The sequence below is a fragment of the Pristiophorus japonicus genome, chromosome 2 (genome assembly GCF_044704955.1).
Source record: "Pristiophorus japonicus isolate sPriJap1 chromosome 2, sPriJap1.hap1, whole genome shotgun sequence".
NCBI classification, from domain to species: Eukaryota; Metazoa; Chordata; class Chondrichthyes; family Pristiophoridae; genus Pristiophorus; species Pristiophorus japonicus.
In genome coordinates this window covers 372,077,130-372,098,093 of record NC_091978.1, presented here as the reverse complement: position 1 = coordinate 372,098,093, position 20,964 = coordinate 372,077,130, and the positions used below count along the sequence as shown (strand labels likewise).

Genomic DNA, 20,964 nt, shown 5'->3' with positions numbered 1-20,964 from the left:
CTCATCAAACCAGTCCTGGTGTTTTCTGGTTGAGTGACCAAGTGTCTCTTCACAGGCACTGGTTATAGAGGCCTGGAGGGCAGACCAAGCGCTGTGGACATTCTCTACCCCATAGCCCTTCACTCCCTTATCGTTCAAATATCTGTCTATTTCCACCTTAAATATATTCAGTGACCCTTGGGATGTTTTACTGCGTTAAAGGCGCTATATAAATGCAAGTTGTTGGTGCTGGGAGGTTTGTGCCCGGTCGCTAACCCTCAGCGCCCCTCCACAGAGCAATTCCTCCCCCTTCATCTATGCAGCGAGTTGTTGTGATCGGGAACGCGCTGCCTGAAAGGGCGGTGGGAGCAGATTCAATAGTAACTTTCAAAATTGGACAAATACTTGAAGGGTAAAAACTTGCCGGGCTGTGGGGAAAGAGCGGGGGGAGTGGGACTGAGTGGATCGCTCTGTCACAGAGCCGGCACAGGCTCGATGGGCCCAATGGCCTCCTCCTGTGCGGTACGATTCGCTGATTTTAAGTAGCTGTCCGTGGACAGCCGCCAACAGTTGTATCAGTATATCTCAACAATATGTGGCAAAGTCTAAGGTTAAAAATTAACTTTAAACACATCAGCATTAACCATGTTCTGTGCCCACCAGCTGTGACCTCGAGTATTGCGATGTTTGTGCCATCAGCCCATCAGCCCATACCGTGTACATTTACTGAATCCTGTCGTACAGGAGCTTTGGGCACAGGACATGCTATCACTCAAAGACAAGATTCACACTTTGCTAATCAGTTCCTGATTGTATCCCTAAATTTCTCTTGGGGTCTGCCCGATTACCATGACCAACATCAAAATTGAGGAAGACTTGCTTCCTCTCTTAAAGTGAATTCTTAGGTGGCTGAACAGTCCAATACGGGAATTACAGTCGCTGTCACAGGTGGGTGGGACTGGTTTGCTGCCTGCGCTTGGTTTCTGCACGCTCTCGGCGACGAGACTCGAGGTGCTCAGCGCCCTCCCGGATGCACTTCCTCCACTTAGGGTGGTCTTTGGCCAGGGACTCCCAGGTGTCAGTGGGGATGTTGCACTTTATCAGGGAGGCTTTGAGGGTGTCCTTGTAACGTTTCCTCTGCCCACTTTTGGCTCGTTTGCCGTGAAGGAGTTCCGAGTAGAGCGCTTGCTTTGGGAGTCTCGTGTCTGGCCTGCAGACAATGCACTTCCACCCATCGGTGTTAGACCTCTGAACAGCAGCCCAATTTTCCTTGGTGAACCTTCATTAAGTAATGAAAGCGGTTTCCTCTGCTCTTTCAGGTAGGAGTAAAAGATCCCATGGCACTATTTAGAACAGGAGCAAGGGAGTTCTTCCCGGTGCCCAGGGATCAATATTTATCCCTCAACCAACATCACTAAAACAGATTATCCGGTCATTATCACATTGCTGTGTGTGTGAGCTTGCTGTGCGCAAATTGGCTGCCGTGTTTCCACCAATAAAACAGTGACTACACTCCAAAACTATTTCATTGGCTGTATAGCATCCTGCGGATGTGCAAGGTACTATATAACTGCAGGTTCCTCCTTTCTTTCTTTACAGGTAGTCTACCTCGGGAGAGAGGAGGAATATCTCGTACTGCTGCAGCACTTTAAGGGCCGAGGCAGTAATTGACAACATGTCTGAGACTGCAGCTTCTTCAGGTACAGATTGCACAAATTCCAATCGCCCTCAGTTGATGCTGTTACTGTCAGTAACCCAGTAACAGACCACAACAACAAAAACAATAACTTCTATGTATATAGCGCCAGGAACTTGAGTACTTAAATTTAGGCTGACACTCCAGTAGTTGGAGGGGCAGTACTGAGGGAGCGCCGCACTGTCGGAGGGGCGGTACTGAGGGAGCGCCGCACTGTCGGAGGGGCGGTACTGAGGGAGCGCCGCACTGTCGGAGGGGCGGTACTAAGGGAGCGCCGCACTGTCGGAGGGGCGGTACTGAGGGAGCGCCGCACTGTCGGAGGGGCAGTACTGAGCGAGCGCCGCACTGTCGGAGGGGCAGTACTGAGGGAGCGCCGCACTGTCGGAGAGGCGGTACTGAGGGAGCGCTGCACTGTCAGAGAGGCCGTCTTTCAGATCAGACGTTAAACCGAGGCCCCATCTGCTCTCTCAGGTGAATGTAAAAGATCCCAGGGCATTATTTCAAAGAAGAGCAGGGGAGTTATCCCCGGTGTCCTGGGGCCAATATTTATCCCTCAATCAACATCACTAAAACAGATTATCTGGTCATTATCACATTGCTGTTTGTGGGAGCTTGCTGTGTGCAAATTGCCTGCTGCGTTTCCCACATTACAACAGTGACTACACTCCAAAAGTACTTCATTGGCTGTAAAGCGCTTTGAGACGTCCGGTGGTCGTGAAAGGTGCTATACACTATCACTATTCAACATTTTAAACACTAATAAAAAATGCCTGTGCAATTGCCCATGACTAGTTGACAATTTTTTAAAATATAAATGCAGCCCCCACCACATAAAGCGTCCACGACTAAAACAGGCAGTCGCTTATATCGGTTAAAGGTCGATAACCGTTATCTATTTCCATGAACGTCAATTTCAAAGATGCCGGTTACAGCAGCTTACCTGCTCCATATATTTTAGGCAGACGCAGCTGTGATTGTTCACTGGGATTTGACCCTGAAATGAGCTTTCGACCACGTATCCATGCCAAAACTAAGACCACTTATTTCCACCTCCGTAACATTGCCCGTCTCCGCCCCTGCCTCAGCTCATCTGCTGCTGAAACCCTCCTCCATGCCTTTGTTACCTCCAGACTTGACTATTCCAACGCACTCCTGGCCGGCCTCCCACATTCTACCTGACGTAAACTACAGGTGATCCAAAATTCAGCTGCCCCGTGTCCTAACTCGCACCGAGTCCCGCTCACCCATCACCCCCTGTGCTCACTGCCCCGTGTCCTAACTCGCACCCAGTCCCGCTCACCCATCACCCCCTGTGCTCGCTGCCCCGTGTCCTAACTCGCACCAAGTCCCGCTCACCCATCACCCCCTGTGCTCGCTGCCCCGTGTCCTAACTCGCACCCAGTCCCGCTCACCCATCACCCCCTGTGCTCGCTGTCCCGTGTCCTAACTCGCACCAAGTCCCGTTCACCCATCACCCCCTGTGCTCACTGCCCCGTGTCCTAACTCGCACCCAGTCCCACTCACCCATCACCCCCTGTGCTCGCTGCCCTGAGTCCTAACTCGCACCCAGTCCCGCTCACCCATCACCCCCTGTGCTCGCTGCCCCGTGTCCTAACTCGCACCAAGTCCCGCTCACCCATCACCCCCTGTGCTCGCTGACCTACATTGGCTCCTGGTTAAGCAACGCTTCGATTTAAAAATTCTCATCCTTGTTTACAAATCCCTCCATGGCCCCTCGCCCCTCCCTATCTCTGTAACCTCCTCCAGCCCCACAAACCCCGAGATGTCTGCGCTCCTCTAATTCTGCCCTCCTGAGCATCCCTGATTATAATCGCTCCACCATCGGTGACCGTGCCTTCTGTTGCCTGGGCCCCAAGCTCTAGAACTCCCTCCCTAAACCTCTCCGCTTCTCTCCCCTCCTGTAAGACGCTCCTTAAAACCTCCCTCTTTGACCAAGGTTTAGTCACCTATCACAATATCTCCTTATGTGACTTAGTATCAAATCTTTTCTGATAATCGCTCCTGTGAAGCGACTTGGGACGTTTTACTACGTTAATGGCGCTATATAAATACAAGATGTTGTTGTGAGGACATGTGTTGACATGAAACTATCGGTACAGAAGTGATCAGATGCAGCAAGGGGTAGAACTACTGCAACAGTTAATGTTACAGTCCGTCAGTAGCTGCAAAGCTCAAAGTTAGCATTGTTTTGTTCCGTGTCAATATTCTACACATAAACACAATGAAACTTGGGCTGATTAAAAAATACCAAACAAACAGATTCAAATAATATAAATAATTTAATCGCCAGTGGTTAAACTTCAGCTGGGCACTGTCCCTGTCAGGTCAACACGTATAATACATCATTCTCATTATATAGCGGGCAAAACGCGCAAACACGCCCGTTATACACAGCGGGACTGGATAAACAACGGTGACAGAGTTAGGAGAGACATTTCAGAAAAAAGAAAGACTTGCATTCATATAGCACCTTTCACGACCATCGGACGTCCCAAAGGGCTTTACAGCCAATAAAGTACTTTTTGAAGTGTAGTTACTGTTGTAATGTGGGAAACGTGGCAGGCAATTTGCGTACAGCAAGCTCCCATACACAACAATATCATAATGACCAGATAATCTGTTTTTGTTTTGTTGGTTGAGGGATAAATATTGGCCCCAGGACACCGGGGAGAACTCCCCTGCTCTTATTTGAAATTGTGCCATGGGATCTTTTACATCCACCTGAGAGAACAGACGGGGCCTCGGTTTAACGTCTCATCCGAAACACGGAACCTCCGACAGTGCAGCACTCCCTCAGTACTGCCCCTCCGACAGTGCGGCGCTCCCTCAGTACTGACCCTGCGACAGTGCGGCGCTCCCTCAGTATTGCCCCTCCGACAGTGCGGCGCTTCCTCAGTACTGCCCCTCCGACAGTGCGGCACTCCCTCAGTACTGTCCCTCCGACAGTGCGGCACTCCCTCAGTACTGTCCCTCCAACAATGCGGCGCTTCCTCAGTACTGCCCCTCCGACAGTGCAGCGCTGTCTAGGTACTGCCCCTCTGACAGTGCGGTGCTCCCTTGGTACTGCCCCTGCGACAGTGCAGCACTCCCTCAGTACTACCCCTCCGACAGTGCGGCGCTCCCTCAGTACTGCCCCTCCGACAGTGCGGCTCTCCCTCAGTACTGTCCCTCGACAGTGCAGCGCTCTCTAGGTACTGCCCCTCCGACAGTGTGGTGCTCCCTTGGTACTGCCCCTCCGACAGTGCGGCGCTCCCTCAGTACTGCCCGTCCGACAGTGCGGCACACCCTCAGTACTGCCCCTCCGACAGTGCGGAGCTCCCTCAGTACTGCCCCTGCGACAGTGCGGCACTCCCTCAGTACTGCCCCTCCGACAGTGCGGCACTCCCTCAGTACTGCCCCTCCGACAGTGCGCCGATTCCTCAGCACTGCCCCTCCGACAGTGCGCCGCTCCCTCAGTTGTAATCTCAGCGGGTCAGGCAGCATCTGTGGAGAGGAAGCAGAGTTAACGTTTCAGGTCGATGACCCTTGGTCAGAACTGGCGAGTGTTCGGAATGAACAGATTCTTAACCAGCCCTAAAAGGGGGAGGGAGGAAAGAACAAAGGGGAAGGTTTGTGATAGGGTGGAAGGCAGGAGAGATTCGAGAGACAAAAGGGATGATGGGCCGACTTGAGATGGTAATGGCAGAAGTTAGAAAAAGATGAGTCTGGATCGGGTGTGAATGATGGAGTGATGACCAGCTGCCCTGGGAAAGAGAGACAGAAAATACATAAGATTGGCAGGGGGTGGGGTTAAATAACAGAGGGAAGGGAGCCAAAGATAGCCAGAGCTTACACTCAGAAATTGTTGAACTCGATGTTGAGTCCAGAAAGCTGTAAGTTGCTTAAACGAAAGATGAGGTGCTGTTCCTCGAGCTTGCGTTGAGCTTCGTTGGAACAGTGTCGGAGACCGAGGGCAGAGAGGTCAGAGTGGGATTGGAGTGGGGAATTAAAGTGACAGGCGATCGGAAGCTCAGGGTCACACTTACGGACTGAACGGAGATGTTCTGCAAAGCGGTCACCTAATCTACACTCGGTCTCCCCAGTGTAGAGGAGACCACACCGTGAGCAGCGAATACTACATTGCAAGAAGTACAAGTGAATCGTGACAGTGGTCATTGAATAAACCGAATTGAAAAAACGTAACAAGTTAGAATGGTAAATATAGAGAGAGGAACAAAAGTCGTGACGACAGGAATTGAAGTTTGAGGACAGGAACCACACACCCTGCACTCCAACTAGTAAAACTATTTCGATAAACGGCTTCCATGAGAAGTCGAAACAAAAGCTGCCAAGGTTTGCTGCCATAAATGTACTCCATTATTCTGCAATCTTTTATAGATCGGCTGTTTAAGATCACGGCCTCTTTCATTAAAAGACTGCTGCATTGTGTGCAGCATTACGTCAGTGTCAGCTGGGAGAGATTCATTTCAATCATTACGGCAGAAACTGATGATGCCGACAGTGTAAGTGTCCCGCCTCAATCCCAAATCATTCACCTTTGGCAAGATCAGTGCGGCTAGCTTTTCTGTTTGTGTTTTTCCACATGTTTCATCATCATCGTAGGCAGTCCCTCGGAATCGAGGAAGACTTGCTTCCACTCTTAGAATGAGTTCTCAGGTGACTGAACAGTCCAATATGAGCGCTACAGTCCCTGTCACAGGTGGGACAGACAGTGGTTGAGGGAAGGGGAGGGTGGGACTGGTTTGCCGCACGCTCCTTCCGCTGCCTGCGCTTGGTTTCTGCACGCTCTCGGCGACGAGACTCGAGGTGCTCAGCGCCCTCCCGGATGCACTTCCTCCACTTAGGGCGGACTGGTCTTTGGCCAGGGACTCCCAGGTGTCGGTGGGGATGTTGCACTTTATCAGGGAGGCTTTGAGGGTGTCCTTGAAACGTTTCCTCTGCCCACCTGGGGCTCACTTGCCGTGAAGGAGTTCCGAGTAGAGTGCTTGCTTTGGGAGTCTCGTGTCTGGGGCATGCGAACAATGTGGCCCTGCCCAGTGGAGCTGGTCGAGTGTGGTCAGTGCTTCGATGCTGGGGATGTTGGCCTGATCGAGGACGCTAATGTTGGTGCGTCTGTCCTCCCGGGGGATTTGCAGGATCTTGCGGAGACATCGTTGGTGGTATTTCTCCAGCGACTTGAGGTGTCTACTGTACATGGTCCATGTCTCTGAGCCATACAGGAGGGCGGGTATCACTACAGCCACATGTTTATCAGAAGCTGAAATGTAAGCGGGTTCTGTGCAGTTGGGTTAATGCGACCATTGCTCCGCGTGTGGGCTTTGCGGCACAACTGACAGCCGCTGAGTCTCGGGCACGGGGCAGTGAGCTGTACGGGGCACCCCATAAACCGGGACTGAGCAACCTCCTGGGACCAAGTGAGGAGAAATTACCCGAACTACAGCCAGATTCTCTCACATCTGGCAAAGCGTTTCCGTGGTGACTGCTGAAAGCAGCCTGAGAGTGCAACGTCTCAGCTGGGCCGCTTTCATTGGCTGAAGGTCGAGCTCAGAGATCTATAGGGGCTAGAAATTGCGCAGGGCGAACGGTTTTGGGGCGATCGGTTTTGTGGGAGCGCAGAGGCTACACAATTGCAGCAGATGCGAACTTCTGGTTCCGCACTCCAGGAGGGAAGTGGAACACAAAATCAAGCAAGGAGGGGCTTCAACGTTGCTGGCAGGCCTATTGTGTGGTGCTTTTATTAACATGAAGGAGTGATTGTACAAAGGGATGGGTTTATTGGTTCCCAGACCCGTTTGCACAGTTGTGAGAGATCGCCGCTATTCTGATCAGCACAAGTTGCGTAGCTTTGGGAGCTCGGGGGAAAAAGGAATCGTTCTGCGGGGGTATTAACATCAGCAAAGCAGCACAACGAGAAGATTAACATTCGTAATTATTCTCACATCAAGACTTGCATTTCTATAGCGCCTTTCACCACTTCAGGACGTCCCAAAGCGCTTTACCGCCAATGAAGCACTTTTTGAAGTGTAGTCACTGTTATAATGCAGGAAACACAGCAGCCAATTTGTGTCCCACAAACAGCAGTGTGATAATGACCAGATAATCTGTTTTAGTGATGTTGATTGAGGGATAAATATTGGCCCCAGAACACTGGGGATAACTTCCCTGCTCTTCTTCACAATAGTGCCATGGGATCTTTTACATCCACCTGAGAGAGCAGACGGGGCCTCGGTTTAACGTCGCTTCTGAAAGGCAGCACCTCCAACAATGCGGCGCTCCCTCAGTACTGCCCCTCCGACAGTGCGGCGCTCCCTCAGTACTGCCCCTCCGACAGTGCGGCGCTCCCTCAGTACTGCCCCTCCGACAGTGTGGTGCTCCCTCAGTACTGCCCCTCCGACAGTGCGGCACTCCCTCAGTACTGCCCCTCCAACAATGCGGCGCTCCCTCAGTACTGCCCCTCCGACAGTGCGGCGCTCCCTCAGTACTGTCTCTCCGACAGTGCAGCGCTCCCTCAGTACTGCCCCTCCGACAGTGCGGCACTCCCTCAGTACTGCCCCTCCAACAGTACAGCGCTCCCTCAGTACTGCCCCTCCGACAGTGCGGCGCTCCCTCAGTACTGTCTCTCCGACAGTGCAGCACTCTCTCAGTACTGCCCCTCCGACAGTGCAGCACTCCCTCAGCACCGCCCCTCCGACAGTGCGGTGCTCCCTCAGTACTGCCCCTCCGACAGTGCGCCACTCCCTCAGTACTGTCCCTCCGACAGTGCGCCCCTCCCTCAGTGCTGCCCCTCCGACAGTGCGGCGCTCCCACAGTACTGCCCCTCCAACAGTGCAGTGCTCCCTCAGTACTGCCCCTCCGACAGTGCAGCGCTCCCTCAGTACTGCACTAGGAGAGTCAGCTGAGATTTATGTGTTCAATTTCCTGGAGTGGGACTGGAGCCCACAACATACTGACTCAGAGACGAGAGTGCTGCCCACTGAGCCACAGCTGATACAGATATAATACTCAGAAAATATCACACCAGATCTTTTATTGTCCTGTATAGGTTTAATATTACCTTGCAGGTCTGAAGGCTTCTCATTGTGTCTTTCCTAATTACATGTTGATATGTGCTCTATTGTCCCAGTCAGCTGGTCAGGTATCAAAAAGTTAATACTCCTCATCGCCTTCTGAGGGAGTGCCGCACGTCGGAGAGGCAGTACTGAGGGAGTGCCGCACTGTCGGAGAGGCAGTACTGAGGGAGCACCGCACTGTCGGAGGGACAGTACTGAGGGAGCGCCGCACTGTCGGAGGGGCAGTACTGAGGGAGCGCTGCACTGTCGGAGGGGCAGTACTGAGGGAGTGCCGCACTGTCGGAGGGGCAGTACTGAGGGAGTGCCACACTGTCGGAGGGGCAGTACTGAGGGAGCGCTGCACTGTCGGAGGGGCAGTACTGAGGGAGTGCCGCACTGTCGGAGGGGCAGTACTGAGGGAGTGCCACACTGTCGGAGGGGCGGTACTGAGGGAGCGCCACACTGTCGGAGGGGCAGTACTGAGGGAGCGCCGCACTGTCGGAGGTGCCGCCTTTCGGATGAGATGTTAAACCGAGGCCCCGTCTGCTCTCTCAGGTGGATGGAAAAGATCCCACGGCACTATTTTGAAGAAGAGCTGGAGAGTTATCCCCGGTGTCCTAGGGCCAATATTTATCCCTCAATCAACGTAGCTAAAAACAGATTATCTGGTCATTTATTTAATTGCTGTTTGTGGGAGCTTGCTGTGCGCAAATTGACTGCCGCTTTTCCCACATTACAACAGTGACCACACTTTAAAAAGTACTTTATCGGCTGTAAAGCGCTTTGGGACATCATGAGGTTGTGAAAGGCGCTATATAAATGCAAGTCTGTCTTTGTTTCTCATGAAACGCCTGGCCCTGGACTGAAGCCACAGCTGAATTAAGAATGTTTTAACTGGAAACTAGAGATCGAATCTTTCGGAGTGACTCTGAAGTTTGTCTATACAGCTGGTCCAGGAAGTAGACAGTAACTGAGGATTATAAGACCCGCCCGAGACTGCTCTGTAAACACATGGGGAGAGCAATTGTTTCTACATAGTAACAGCCGGCCAGTTTTAGTTCGAAAACACTGCAGAGTGGAAGGATACCGAAATGATAGAATCGCAGGAGGAGGCCATTGGGCCCATCGAGCCTGTGCTGGCTCTGTGACAGAGCGATCCAATCAGTCCCACTCCCCCGCTCTTTCCCCATGTGATTGCACTGGAGAGGGTACAGGGGAGATTTACGGGGATGTTGCCGGGACTGGAGAATTTTAACTATGAGGAAAGATTGGATAGGCTGGGGTTGTTTTCTATGAAACAGAGGAGGCTGAGGGAAGACCTGATTGAGGTGTATAAAATGATGAGGGGCCTGGATAGAGAGAATAGGAAGGATCTGTTGCCCTTAGCAGAGGGGTCATCAACCAGGGGGCACAGATTTAAAGTAATTGGGGGGAGGTTTAGAGGGGATTTGAGGGGAAATGTCTTCACCCAGAGGGTGGTGGGGGTCTGGAACTCACTGCCTGAAAGGGTGGTAGAGGCAGAAACCCTCACCACATTTAAAAAGTACTTGGATGTGCACCTGAAGTGTCGTAACCTACAGGGCTACGGACCGAGAGCTGGAAAGTGAGATTAGGCTGGGTAGCTCTTTGTCGGCCGGCACGGACATGTTGGGCCGAAATGGCCTCCTTCCGAGCTGTAAATTTCTGTGATTCTATGATTCTATAACCCTGCGCATTTCGCCTTTACAAGTCTTCATCCAATTCCCCTTTTGAAAGTTACGATTACGAGGTCACCCTGCGGCCCTCTCTTCTCTAGCGAAAAGAACCCCGTAAAGGGTTAGCGATTCAGTCGGAGATATCCGATGAGACGCAAATCTCGTCCGGGCACTATATTTATCAGCGGAAGATTTTTAGCCCGGGGCCGAACAAAATTCTATTTTGTCGCCCTGAGAGTGGGGCAGAGCCCTCGAGGAGGCATTCCACACATCTCTCGGGGCGCAAGGCCAGGTGAGCAACTGAATATCCTGAGCTACAGGGCCGGCTTCGTAGCACCCTACGAGAGGTCTCCCTGCAAAAAAAAACACGTCAGACCAAAATTCACAAAAACATTCCCTCTACATTACTCACCCCAAATAAAGTTAAATCGCAAAAAAAAAAATAATTCCAGCAATCACTCACACTTACCCGATACAGTCCTGCCTTCCTGTAGCGCCCCGGGACAGCTCCGCACGCCAGGCTATCTCCGGCGGGGTCACCGCGGGGTCGTTACGGGTGGCGAGCCAACCAAAGTCTGCTTCCGTGTCGCTACCGGGGGCGTTGCACACCGGCGCTGCGCTCCCGGGCGATACTCCTCAGCGCCGCCGGTAACTGCACACTGAAGTCGCCGAGCAGCACTACTGTCGACGATCACTGGGGCTAACCCTGTACCGCCCCTCGCTACCCCAACCGAATATTCCCCCCAACATGTGTTACAGTGGTGTGTGTGTGTTTTATTCTTACAGAGGTCAAGAAGGTGGTGAGCTACATCACTCCTGTCCCTGGAGACTTTAATAAGCACGTAAGAACATAAGAAATAGGAGCAGGAGTTGGCCATTCGGCCCCTCGAGCCTGCTCCGCCATTCAATAAGATCATGGCTGATCTGATCATGGACTCAGCTCCACTTCCCCGCCCGCTCCCCATAACCCTTCACTCCCTTATCGCTCAAAAATCTGTCTATCTCCACCTTAAATATATTCAATGTCCCAGCCTCCACAGCTCTCTGGGGCAGAGAATTCCACAGATTTACAAGCCTCTGAGAGAAGAAATTTCTCCTCATCTCAGTTTTAAATGGGCCCCTTATTCTGAGACTGTCCCCTAGTTTTAGTTTCCTCTATGAGTGGAAATATCCTCTCTGCATCCACCTTGTCGAGCCCTCTCATTATTTTATACGTTTCGATAAGATCATCCCTCATGCTTCTGAACTCCAATGAGTATAGGCCCAACCGACTCAACCTATCCTCATAAGTCAACCCCCTCATCTCCGGAATCAACTGAGTGAACCTTCTCTGAACAGCCTCCAATGCAAGTATATCCTTCCTTAAATACGGAGACCGAAACTGTACGCAGTACTCCAGGTGTGGCCTCACCAATACCCTGTACAGTTGCAGCAGGACTTCTCTGCTTTTATACTCTATCCCCCTTGCAATAAAGGCCAGCATTCCATTTGTCTTCCTGATTACTTGCTGTACCTACATACTAACTTTTTGTCTTTCATGCACAAGGACCCGTAATGTATTTGCTTCATGGGTTCTTGGCTTAAGAATTCATAGCAATACATTGCTATTAAGAACTAGTTGGTTTATTAGCAAAAGGTTTAACAATCACACGACACATTACCAGTTCATCCACCAGGCTCACAACCACCTGCCCCATCGTGGATCCCCCGAACCCAACTGGCTGGGGTTTTATTGAGTTTTGTGAACACCACGTGACTGGCTAAGCCACTCCCAACTCAACAGCTCGACCAACCTGTGAGCAACCTTGCAGGTGCAAACAGTACAGAGGGGTGGGACCAATGACTGTCGCAAAAACACCCTCATCACAGTCAGATAGTCTGTTACCGACTGAGGATGGTGTCAATTCTGGAAATTGAAGGACTCCCCTCTCCTCCTCCACATTTTGGAAAAATGAATGATCCTGCAGCTTTCGTTCCATTCCAACCTTCAGACTGACTCAGGCAATTCATGTGTTACAAAAGTTTACAAAAGATACTGCAAAGTTCAGATGACTGTACATATTGTTTAACTTATTGTTCATTTTAAGATGTACTCCAATCGGTTATGTTTATACAGTGACATGATCTCATAGAAACATACCAGATTCTGAGGGACATTGACAGGGTAGATGCAGGGAGGATGTTTCCCCCGGGCTGGGGAGTCTAGAACCAGGGGTCACAGTCTCAGGATAAGGGGTCGGCCATTTAGGACTGAGATGAGGAGGAATTTCTTCACTCAGAGGGAGGTGAATCTTTGGAATTCTCTGCTCCAGAGGGCTGTGGAGGCTCAGTCATTGAGTATATTCAAGGCTGAGATCGATAGATTTTTGGATATTAAGGGAATCGAGGGATATGGGGATCGGGCGGGAAAGTGGAGTTGAGGTCGAAGATCAGCCATGATCTTATTGAATGGTGGAGCAGGCTCGAGGGGCCGAATGGCCGACTCCTGCTCCTAATTTATGTTCTTAATAAATCCAGTATACTACAAAGCAATTTAAAAATAATTTATGAAAATAGAAACCGCCAAGTATTTTATTACCAGAAACAAAATGATACCAAGTGAATTATGTTTATTCATTTATGTGTTATTGGTCTTGGGTGTAGTGCTTTGTGTGTGAGTGTGTGTGTGGGTGTTTGTGTGTCGTGTGAGAGTGTGTGAGAGAGTGTGTCTGTGTGTGTGAGTGTGAGAGTGTGTGTTTATGTGTGTGTGAGAGAGTGTGTGTGTGTGTGAGTTAGTGTGTGAGTGTGTGTGAGTGTGAGAGTGTGTGTGTGTGAGTGTGAGAGTGTGTGAGTGTGTGTGAGAGAGTGTGTGTGTGTGTGTGGGTGTGTGAGAGTGTGTGTTTATGTGTGTGTGTGAGAGAGAGTGTGAGTGTGTGTGAGTTAGTGTGTGAGTGTGTGTGAGTGTGAGAGTGTGTGTGTGTGAGTGTGAGAGTGTGTGAGTGTGTGTGAGAGTGTGTGTGTGTGTGGGTGTGTGAGAGTGTGTGTTTATGTGTGTGTGTGAGTTAGTGTGTGTGTGTGAGTTAGTGTGTGAGTGTGTGTGTGTGAGTTAGTGTGTGAGTGTGTGTGTGTGAGTTAGTGTGTAAGTGTGTGTGAGTTAGTGTGTGAGTGTGAGTTAGTGTGTGAGTGTGTGTGTGTGAGTTAGTGTGTGAGTGTGTGTGTGTGTGTGAGTTAGTGTGTGAGTGTGTGTGGAGAGGGGGTGGCGGTGTGATAAATAGTGTAGAGCTGCTTTAGTTTGGGAGTCCATGGTGATTCCTGATATTTGAGAACACCGTGTATCAGAGAATTATATCTAGGCCCAACATTACATTGCATGGAAATGCGGTGGTAGATTTTAGCCTCTTTCTGATTCCCATAATTGAATTGAAACAAAGTGCATCCAATGGTTACAGGCTGTACACATAACTTCCCTCAACAACAGCTTCAAATAACAAAGGAAATCGTGCAGCCACAGAGAGAATGAAACAAGGCTTAGTACCTGATAAACTGTATTAATGTATAAATCTGTACAGCAACATCATGTGTTGGGAGGAATTGCTAAACAGAGGCAGGATGGCAACTACATTGTAAATTTTAATTTTATTTCAACTTTCTCTATCAACAACATCTCGAATGCACATTCTGTGATTCTTTTAAACAATTCTTTTAATGTAGTAAAATATCCCACAGCATTTAACAGGAGTGTTAATCAAACACAATAAGAACATAAGAAATAGGAGCAGGAGTAGGCCATTTGGCCCCTCGAACCTGCTCCGCCATTTAATAAGATCATGGCTGATCTGATCATGGACTCAGCTCCACTTCCCCGCCCGCTCCCCATAACCCTTCACTCCCTTATCACTCAAAAATCTGTCTATCTCCACCTTAAATATATTCAATGACCCAGCCTCCACAGCTCTCTGGGGCAGAGAATTCCACAGGTTTACAACCCTCTGAGAGAAGAAATTCCTCCTCATCTCAGTTTTAAATGGGCGGCCCCTTATTCTGAGACTATGTCCCCTAGTTTTAGTTTCCCCCATGAGTGGAAATATGCTCTCTGCACCCACCTTGTCGAGCCCCCTCATTATCATACGTTTCGATAAGATCACCTCTCATTCTTCTGAATTCCATTGTGTATAGGCCCAACGTACTCAACCTATCTTCATAAGTCAACCCCCTCATCTCCAGAATCAACCGAGTAAATCTTCTCTGAACAGCCTCCAATGCAAGTATATCTTTCCTTAAATACGGAGACCAAACTGTACGCAGTACTCCAGGTGTGGCCTCACCAATACCCTGTACAGTTGTAGCGGGACTTCTCTGCTTTTATACTCTCATCATCATCATAGGCAGTCCCTCGGAATCGAGGAAGACTTGCTTCCACTCTTAACATGAGTCCTTCGGTGGCTGAACAGTCCAATACAAAAGCCACAGACTCTGTCACTGGTGGGACAGACAGTGGTTGAGGGAAGGGGAGGGTGGGACTGGTTTGCCGCACGCTCCTTCCGCTGCCTGCGCTTGGTTTCTGCATGCTCTCGGCAATGAGACTCGAAGTGCTCAGTGCCCTCCCGGATGCACTTCCTCTACTTAGGGCGGTCTTTGGCCAGGGACTCCCAGGTGTCAGTGGGGATGTTGCACTTTATCAGGGAGGCTTTGAGGGTGTCCCTGTAACGTTTCCTCTGCCCACCTTTGGCTTGTTTACCGTTTGCAAAAAAGGCCAACATTGCATTGGCCTTCCTGATCACTTGCTGTACCTGCATACTAACCTTTTGTGTTTCATGCACAAGTACCCCCAGGTCTCTCTGTAACTTTGCAATTTTTCTCCTTTTAAATTATAATTTGCTTTTCAATTATTTCTGCCAAAGTGGATAACCTCACATTTTCCCACATTATACTGCAGCTGCCAAATGTTTGCCCACTCACTTAGCCTGTCTATATCACTTTGCAGATCTGACACCGAGCCACTTAAGGAGAAATTAGGGCAGATGATCAAAAGTTTAGTCAAAGAGGGAGGTTTTAAGGAGCGTCTTAAAGGAGGAGAGAGAGGTGGACAACTGAATGATAGGACTTTTATTCCAGAGGTAATTCTTTAACTCCTGAGGGAATACGGGTTGCATACGCAGGAGAAAAACAAAGCTATAAAAAAAACCTGTTGGGATTCTCGATTTCCCGATTACGTTTGCAGCAACAGAGTGACGACCAATAAGACACTGAGAAGTGTAGAGGAACAAAGGGACCTGGGAGTGCAGGTCCACAGATCCCTGAAAGTAGCGGGACAGGTAGATAAGGTGGTTAAGAAGGCATACGGAATACTTGCCTTTATTAGCCGAGGCAAAGAATACAAGAGCAGGGGTGTTATGCTTGAACTGTATAAAACACTGGTTAGACCACAGCTGGAGTACTGTGTGCAGTTCTGGTCACCACATTACAGGAAAGATGTGATTGCACTGGAGAGGGTACAGAGGAGATTTACGAGGCTGTTGCCTGGACTGGAGAATTTTAGCGATGAGGAAAGATTGGATAGGCTGGGGTTGTTTTCTTTGGAACAGAGGAGGCTGAGGGGTGACTTAATTGAGATGTATAAAATTATGAGGGGCCTGGATAGAGTGGATAGGAAGGATCTATTTCCTTTAGCAGAGAGGTCAATAACCAGGGGGCATAGATTTAAAGTAGAGGGGATTTGAGAGAAATGTCTTCACCCAGAGGGTGGTGGGGGTCTGGAACTCACTGCCTGAAAGGGTGGTAGAGGCAGAAACCCTCACCACATTTAAAAAGTACCTGGATGTGCACCTGAAGTGCCGTAACCTACAGGGCTACGGACCGAGAGCTGGAAAGTGGGATTAGGCTGGGTAGCTCTTTGTCGGCCGGCACGGACACGATGGGCCGAATGGCCTCCTTCTGTGCTGTAAATGTCTATGATTGTATGCTAAGTGTACACTTCAAACATTAACTAAGTCTGAAACAAAATACTGCGAATGCTGGAAATCTGAAATAAAAACCTAAAATTCTGAAAATACTCAGCAGGTCAGGAAGCATCTGTGTGAGAGAAACAGAGTTAAACGTTTCAGGTCTGTGACCTTTCATTAGAACTAAGATCACAAGAGTCAGAAGCAGGAGTCGGCCATTCGGCCCCTCGAGCCTGCTCCGCCATTCAATAAGATCACGGCTGATCTTCAACCTAATCTCCACTTTCCCGCCCAATCCCCATATCCCTCGATTTCCTTAATATCCAAAACTCTATCGATCTCAGCCTTGAATATACTCAACGACTGAGCCTCCACAGCCCTCTGGGGCAGAGAATTCCAAAGATTCACCACCCTCTGAGTGAAGAAGTTTCTCCTCATCTCAGTCCTAAATGGCCGAGCCCTTATCCTGAGACTGTGACCCCTGGTTCTAGACTCCCCAGCCCGGGGGAAACATCCTCCCTGCATCTACCCTGTCAAGCCCTGTAAGAATTTTGTATGTTTCAATGCGATCACCTCTCATTCTTCTAAACTCTAGAGAATATCGGCCTAGTCTGCTCAATCTCTCCTCATAGGACAATCCCCCCATCCCAGGAATCAGTCTGGTGAACCTTCATTGCACTCCCTCTATGGCAAGTATATCCTTCCTTAGGTAAGGAGACCGACACTGTGCACAATACTCCAGGTGTGGTCTCACCAGGGCCCGATATAATTGCAGTAAGACATCTTTACTCTAATACTCAAATCCTCTTGTAATAAAGGCCAACATACCATTTGCTTTTTTAATTGCTTGCTGTACCTGCATGTTAACTTTCAGTGATTGGTGTACAAGGATACCCAAATCTTTCTTAAATACGTCTAATTAGCTACACTGTGAAACTAGAAACATTTAAAGATGTTTCTTATTTTCACCATTTCTAGTCTATCCAGTTCCAAACCATAAATTGTGCAAAATTGAGAAGATGAGGTTCTCCGAAAAAAGCATAAGCTTTAATGTCCCTAATACCCTTCCCTATTGGTAAACGTTGTGACATTATTCCCATCACATTGACTGGGTGCAGTGCTGCCCAGCGAGGCCACTACTGAGTGTTTGGTGTACTGATAAACTAGAGAGCAGGGATGGGAACTCCAAAACAGATGAGCAAATATAAGCAAATCTCCTTCACATCTTGTAGGGCTAGTAATATGAGAGATGTGGTGAGTTTGTTAACGCAGCGAGTTGTTGTGATCGGGAACGCGCTGCCTGAAAGGGCGGTGGGAGCAGATTCAATAGTAACTTTCAAACGGGGGAATTGGATATAGATTTGAAGGGGAAAAAGTTGCCGGGCTGTGGGGGAGTGGGACTGATTGGATCGCTCTGTCACAGAGTCGGCACAGGCTCGATGGGCCCAATGGCCTCCTCCCGTGCTTTCTGCATATGATAAAGTATGGAGTCCTTTTTGTAACTAATAACTTTTAAAAACCAAGGTAAGTGTTTGTCAGTTCAAATGAGCGAGACTGATGCAACCAATGATTTAAATAATTGGGGATGTGTTAAAAGTTAGGAATAAGTAGAGAAGGCATGTGAAACATTTTCACCCAGAGGGTACTGAAGTTGTGGATTAAAACAGCAGCTGCAATAGACAGTATAAATGGGATTACACCGGATATACGGCCCAGAAACAGGCCATTCGGCCCAACCAGTCCATGCCGGCGTTTATGCTCCACTCGAACCTCCTCCCGTCTTTCCTCATCTAACTCTATCAGCATAACCCTCTATTCCCTTCTCCCCCATGTGTTTATCCAGCCTCCCCTTAAATACATTGATACTATTCGCCTCAACCCCTCCCTGTGTCAGTGAGTTCCACATTCTCACCGCTCTCTGGGTAAAGAAGTTTCTCCTGAATTCCCCATTGGGTTTATTAGTGACTGTCTGATATTGATGGCCCCTAGTTCTGGTCTCCCCCACAACAACAACAACAACTTGTATTTATATAGCGCCTTTAACGTAGTGAAACATCCCAAGGCCCTTCACAGAAGCATTGCGAGATACAAATTTGACACCGAGCTGTGTAAGTAGAAATTAGCGTAGGTGACCAAAAGCTTGGTCAAATAGGTAAGTTTTAAGGAGCGTCTTGAAAGAGGAGAGAGAGGTAGAGAGGCGGAGAGGTTTAGAGGAGTTCCAGAGCTTGGGGCCCAGGCAACAGAAGGCACGGCCACCGATGGTGGAGCGATTATAATCAGGGATGCTCAAGAGACCAGAATTAGAGGAGCGTAGACATCTCGGGGGATTGTGGGCTGGAGGAGGTCGCAGAGATAGGGAGGGGCGAGGGCCATGGAGGGATTTAAAAACAAGGATGGGAATTTTGAAATCAAGGCGTTGCTTAATCGGGAGCAAATATAGGTCAGCGAGCACAGGTGGTGATGGGTGAGCGGGACTCGGTGTGAGTTAGGACACGGGACAGTGAGCACAGGGGGTGATGGTTGAGCAGAACTTGGTGCGAGTTACGACACGGAGCAGCGAGCACAGGGGGTGATGGGTGAGTGGGACTGGGTGTGAGTTAGGACACGGGGTAGTGAGCACAGGAGGTGATGGGTGAGTGGGACTGGGTGTGAGTTAGGACACGGGGTAGTGAGCACAGGGGGTGATGGGTGAGCGGGACTGGGTGCGAGTTAGGACACGGGCTGCCGAGTTTTGGGTCACCTACGGAACAATATACAAAATTCCAAGTGATGGCATTTCACATGAACAGTTAACATTTGCGGAGGCCTGGTCAGAGTGTTCCCATTTGCTTCTATCCTCTCAATGTCACACTTACTTGACTCCTCTTGCTATTAAGAGGAAAGAACTTGTATTTCTATAGCGCCTTTTACAATGTCAGAATGTCCTAAACTGTTTTACAGCCAATGAAGTACTTTTGGAGTGTGGTCACTGTTGTAATGTGGGAAACGCGGCAGCCAACTTGCGCACAGCAAGCTCCCACAAACAGCAATGTGATAATGACCAGATAATCTGTTTTTAGTGATGTTGATTGAGGAATAAATTGGCCCCAGGACACCGGGGAGAACTCTCCTCTCTCCACCTCTCTCTGCTCCTTTACAATGCTCCTTAAAACCTATCTGTTTGACCAAGTGTTAAGTTGCATGTTGCTAATGTCCCCTTAGTCAGTGCTTGTCTGAATAAGTGCCTTGGGATGTTTTATAACTGCAATGCTCTATAAATGCTGGTTTCCTACACTGGGTTGTATGAAAAGAGCCTTTTTGTTGGCCTTCCGCCTTCCCCTGAGCAAACGCTCCATCATCTCCATCACTGGCACTCTGCCCATTGCCAAGCCAGCCTCATCACTGATTGGCCAAGGTGAAGGGTGGGGGTGGAGGGTGCTCATCGCTGATTGGTTGCAGCCGTGCCAATCGCCGTCCCGTTTTAGTTCTATCTCAGGGCAGAGAATGGGGAGGGGCCTAGGGGCAGGCAGCGCTCTGATTGGTCAGTCACATGTATCCATTCGACAGTGTATCCTCTTTATGTTGCAGTGTATGAGATTGGGGAAAGAGACAGAGTGTGAGAGAGAGTGAGATAGAGAGACAGAGTGTGTGAGAGAGAGAGTGAGATAGAGTGTGTGTGAGAGAGAGAGAGAGAGGAGAGTGCGAGAGAGCGAGATAGAGAGACAGTGTGAGAGAGAGAGAGAGAGATAGAGAGACAGAGTGTGTGAGAGAGAGTGAGATAGAGAGACAGAGTGTGTGAGAGAGAGTGAGATAGAGAGACAGAGTGTGAGAGAGAGAGAGTGAGATAGAGAGACAGAGTGTGAGAGAGAGAGAGAGAGATAGATAGATAGAGAGACAGAGTGTGTGAGAGAGAGAGTGAGATAGAGAGACAGAGTGTGTGAGAGAGAGCGAGGAGAGTGAGAGAGCGAGATAGAGAGACAGAGTGTGAGAGAGACTGAGAGAGAGAGAGATAGAGAGTGAGAGAGAGAGAGTGAGATAGAGTGTGAGAGAGTGAGATAGAGAGAGAGAGAAAGAGAGAGTGTGAGAGAGATAGAGAGAGTGTGTGAGAGACAGAGATAGAGAGAGAGTGTGTGAGAGACAGAGGTAGAGAGAGAGAGTGTGAGAGACAGAGATCGAGATAGTGTGTGTGAGAGATAGAGAGAGTGTGAGAAAGAGAGAGAGAGAGAGAGTGTGAGAAAGAGACAGAGAGAGAGAGAGACAGTGTGAGAGAGACAGAATGTGAAAGAGAGAGTCAGAGAGAGACACAGAGTGTGTGTGAGAGGGGGAAGAGAGACAGAGACAGGGATAGATAGAGAGAGAAATATAGATTGAGAGACAGAGAGAGAGAGAGGGAGTGAGAGATTGAGGGAGGTGGAGAGTGACTGAGTGAGAGTGAGAGAGCAGCGGGTGCGGGATGTGCCGGGGGAGCGGCTAGGGGCGGTGCGGGGAGCCGGGTCACGGTCTCGGTGTCTCGGGTCGGGCCGGGATGGTGGCGAGCTGCTCCCGGACCCAGTGCCCGGAGGCGGGGGCCGGGGCCGGGGCTGGGCAGCGAGTGTGGCCGGGCGGGGAGCAGCGCTGTGGGTGAG

At 49.7% G+C, this 20,964-nt stretch overlaps 1 protein-coding gene across 1 annotated transcript in view; it reads left to right on the top strand.

Annotated features, from left to right (window-relative positions):
• The first annotated feature begins 1,602 nt into the window (after positions 1-1,602).
• LOC139235106 (DNA damage-inducible transcript 4-like protein) overlaps positions 1,603-20,964 on the top strand; it is a 24,996-nt gene continuing 5,634 nt past the window's right edge. The window contains exon 1 of the mRNA XM_070866278.1: positions 1,603-1,679. Within this exon, the coding sequence (XP_070722379.1) occupies positions 1,655-1,679 (25 nt within the window). The 5' untranslated portion in view covers positions 1,603-1,654. The remainder of the gene's footprint in view (positions 1,680-20,964) is intronic.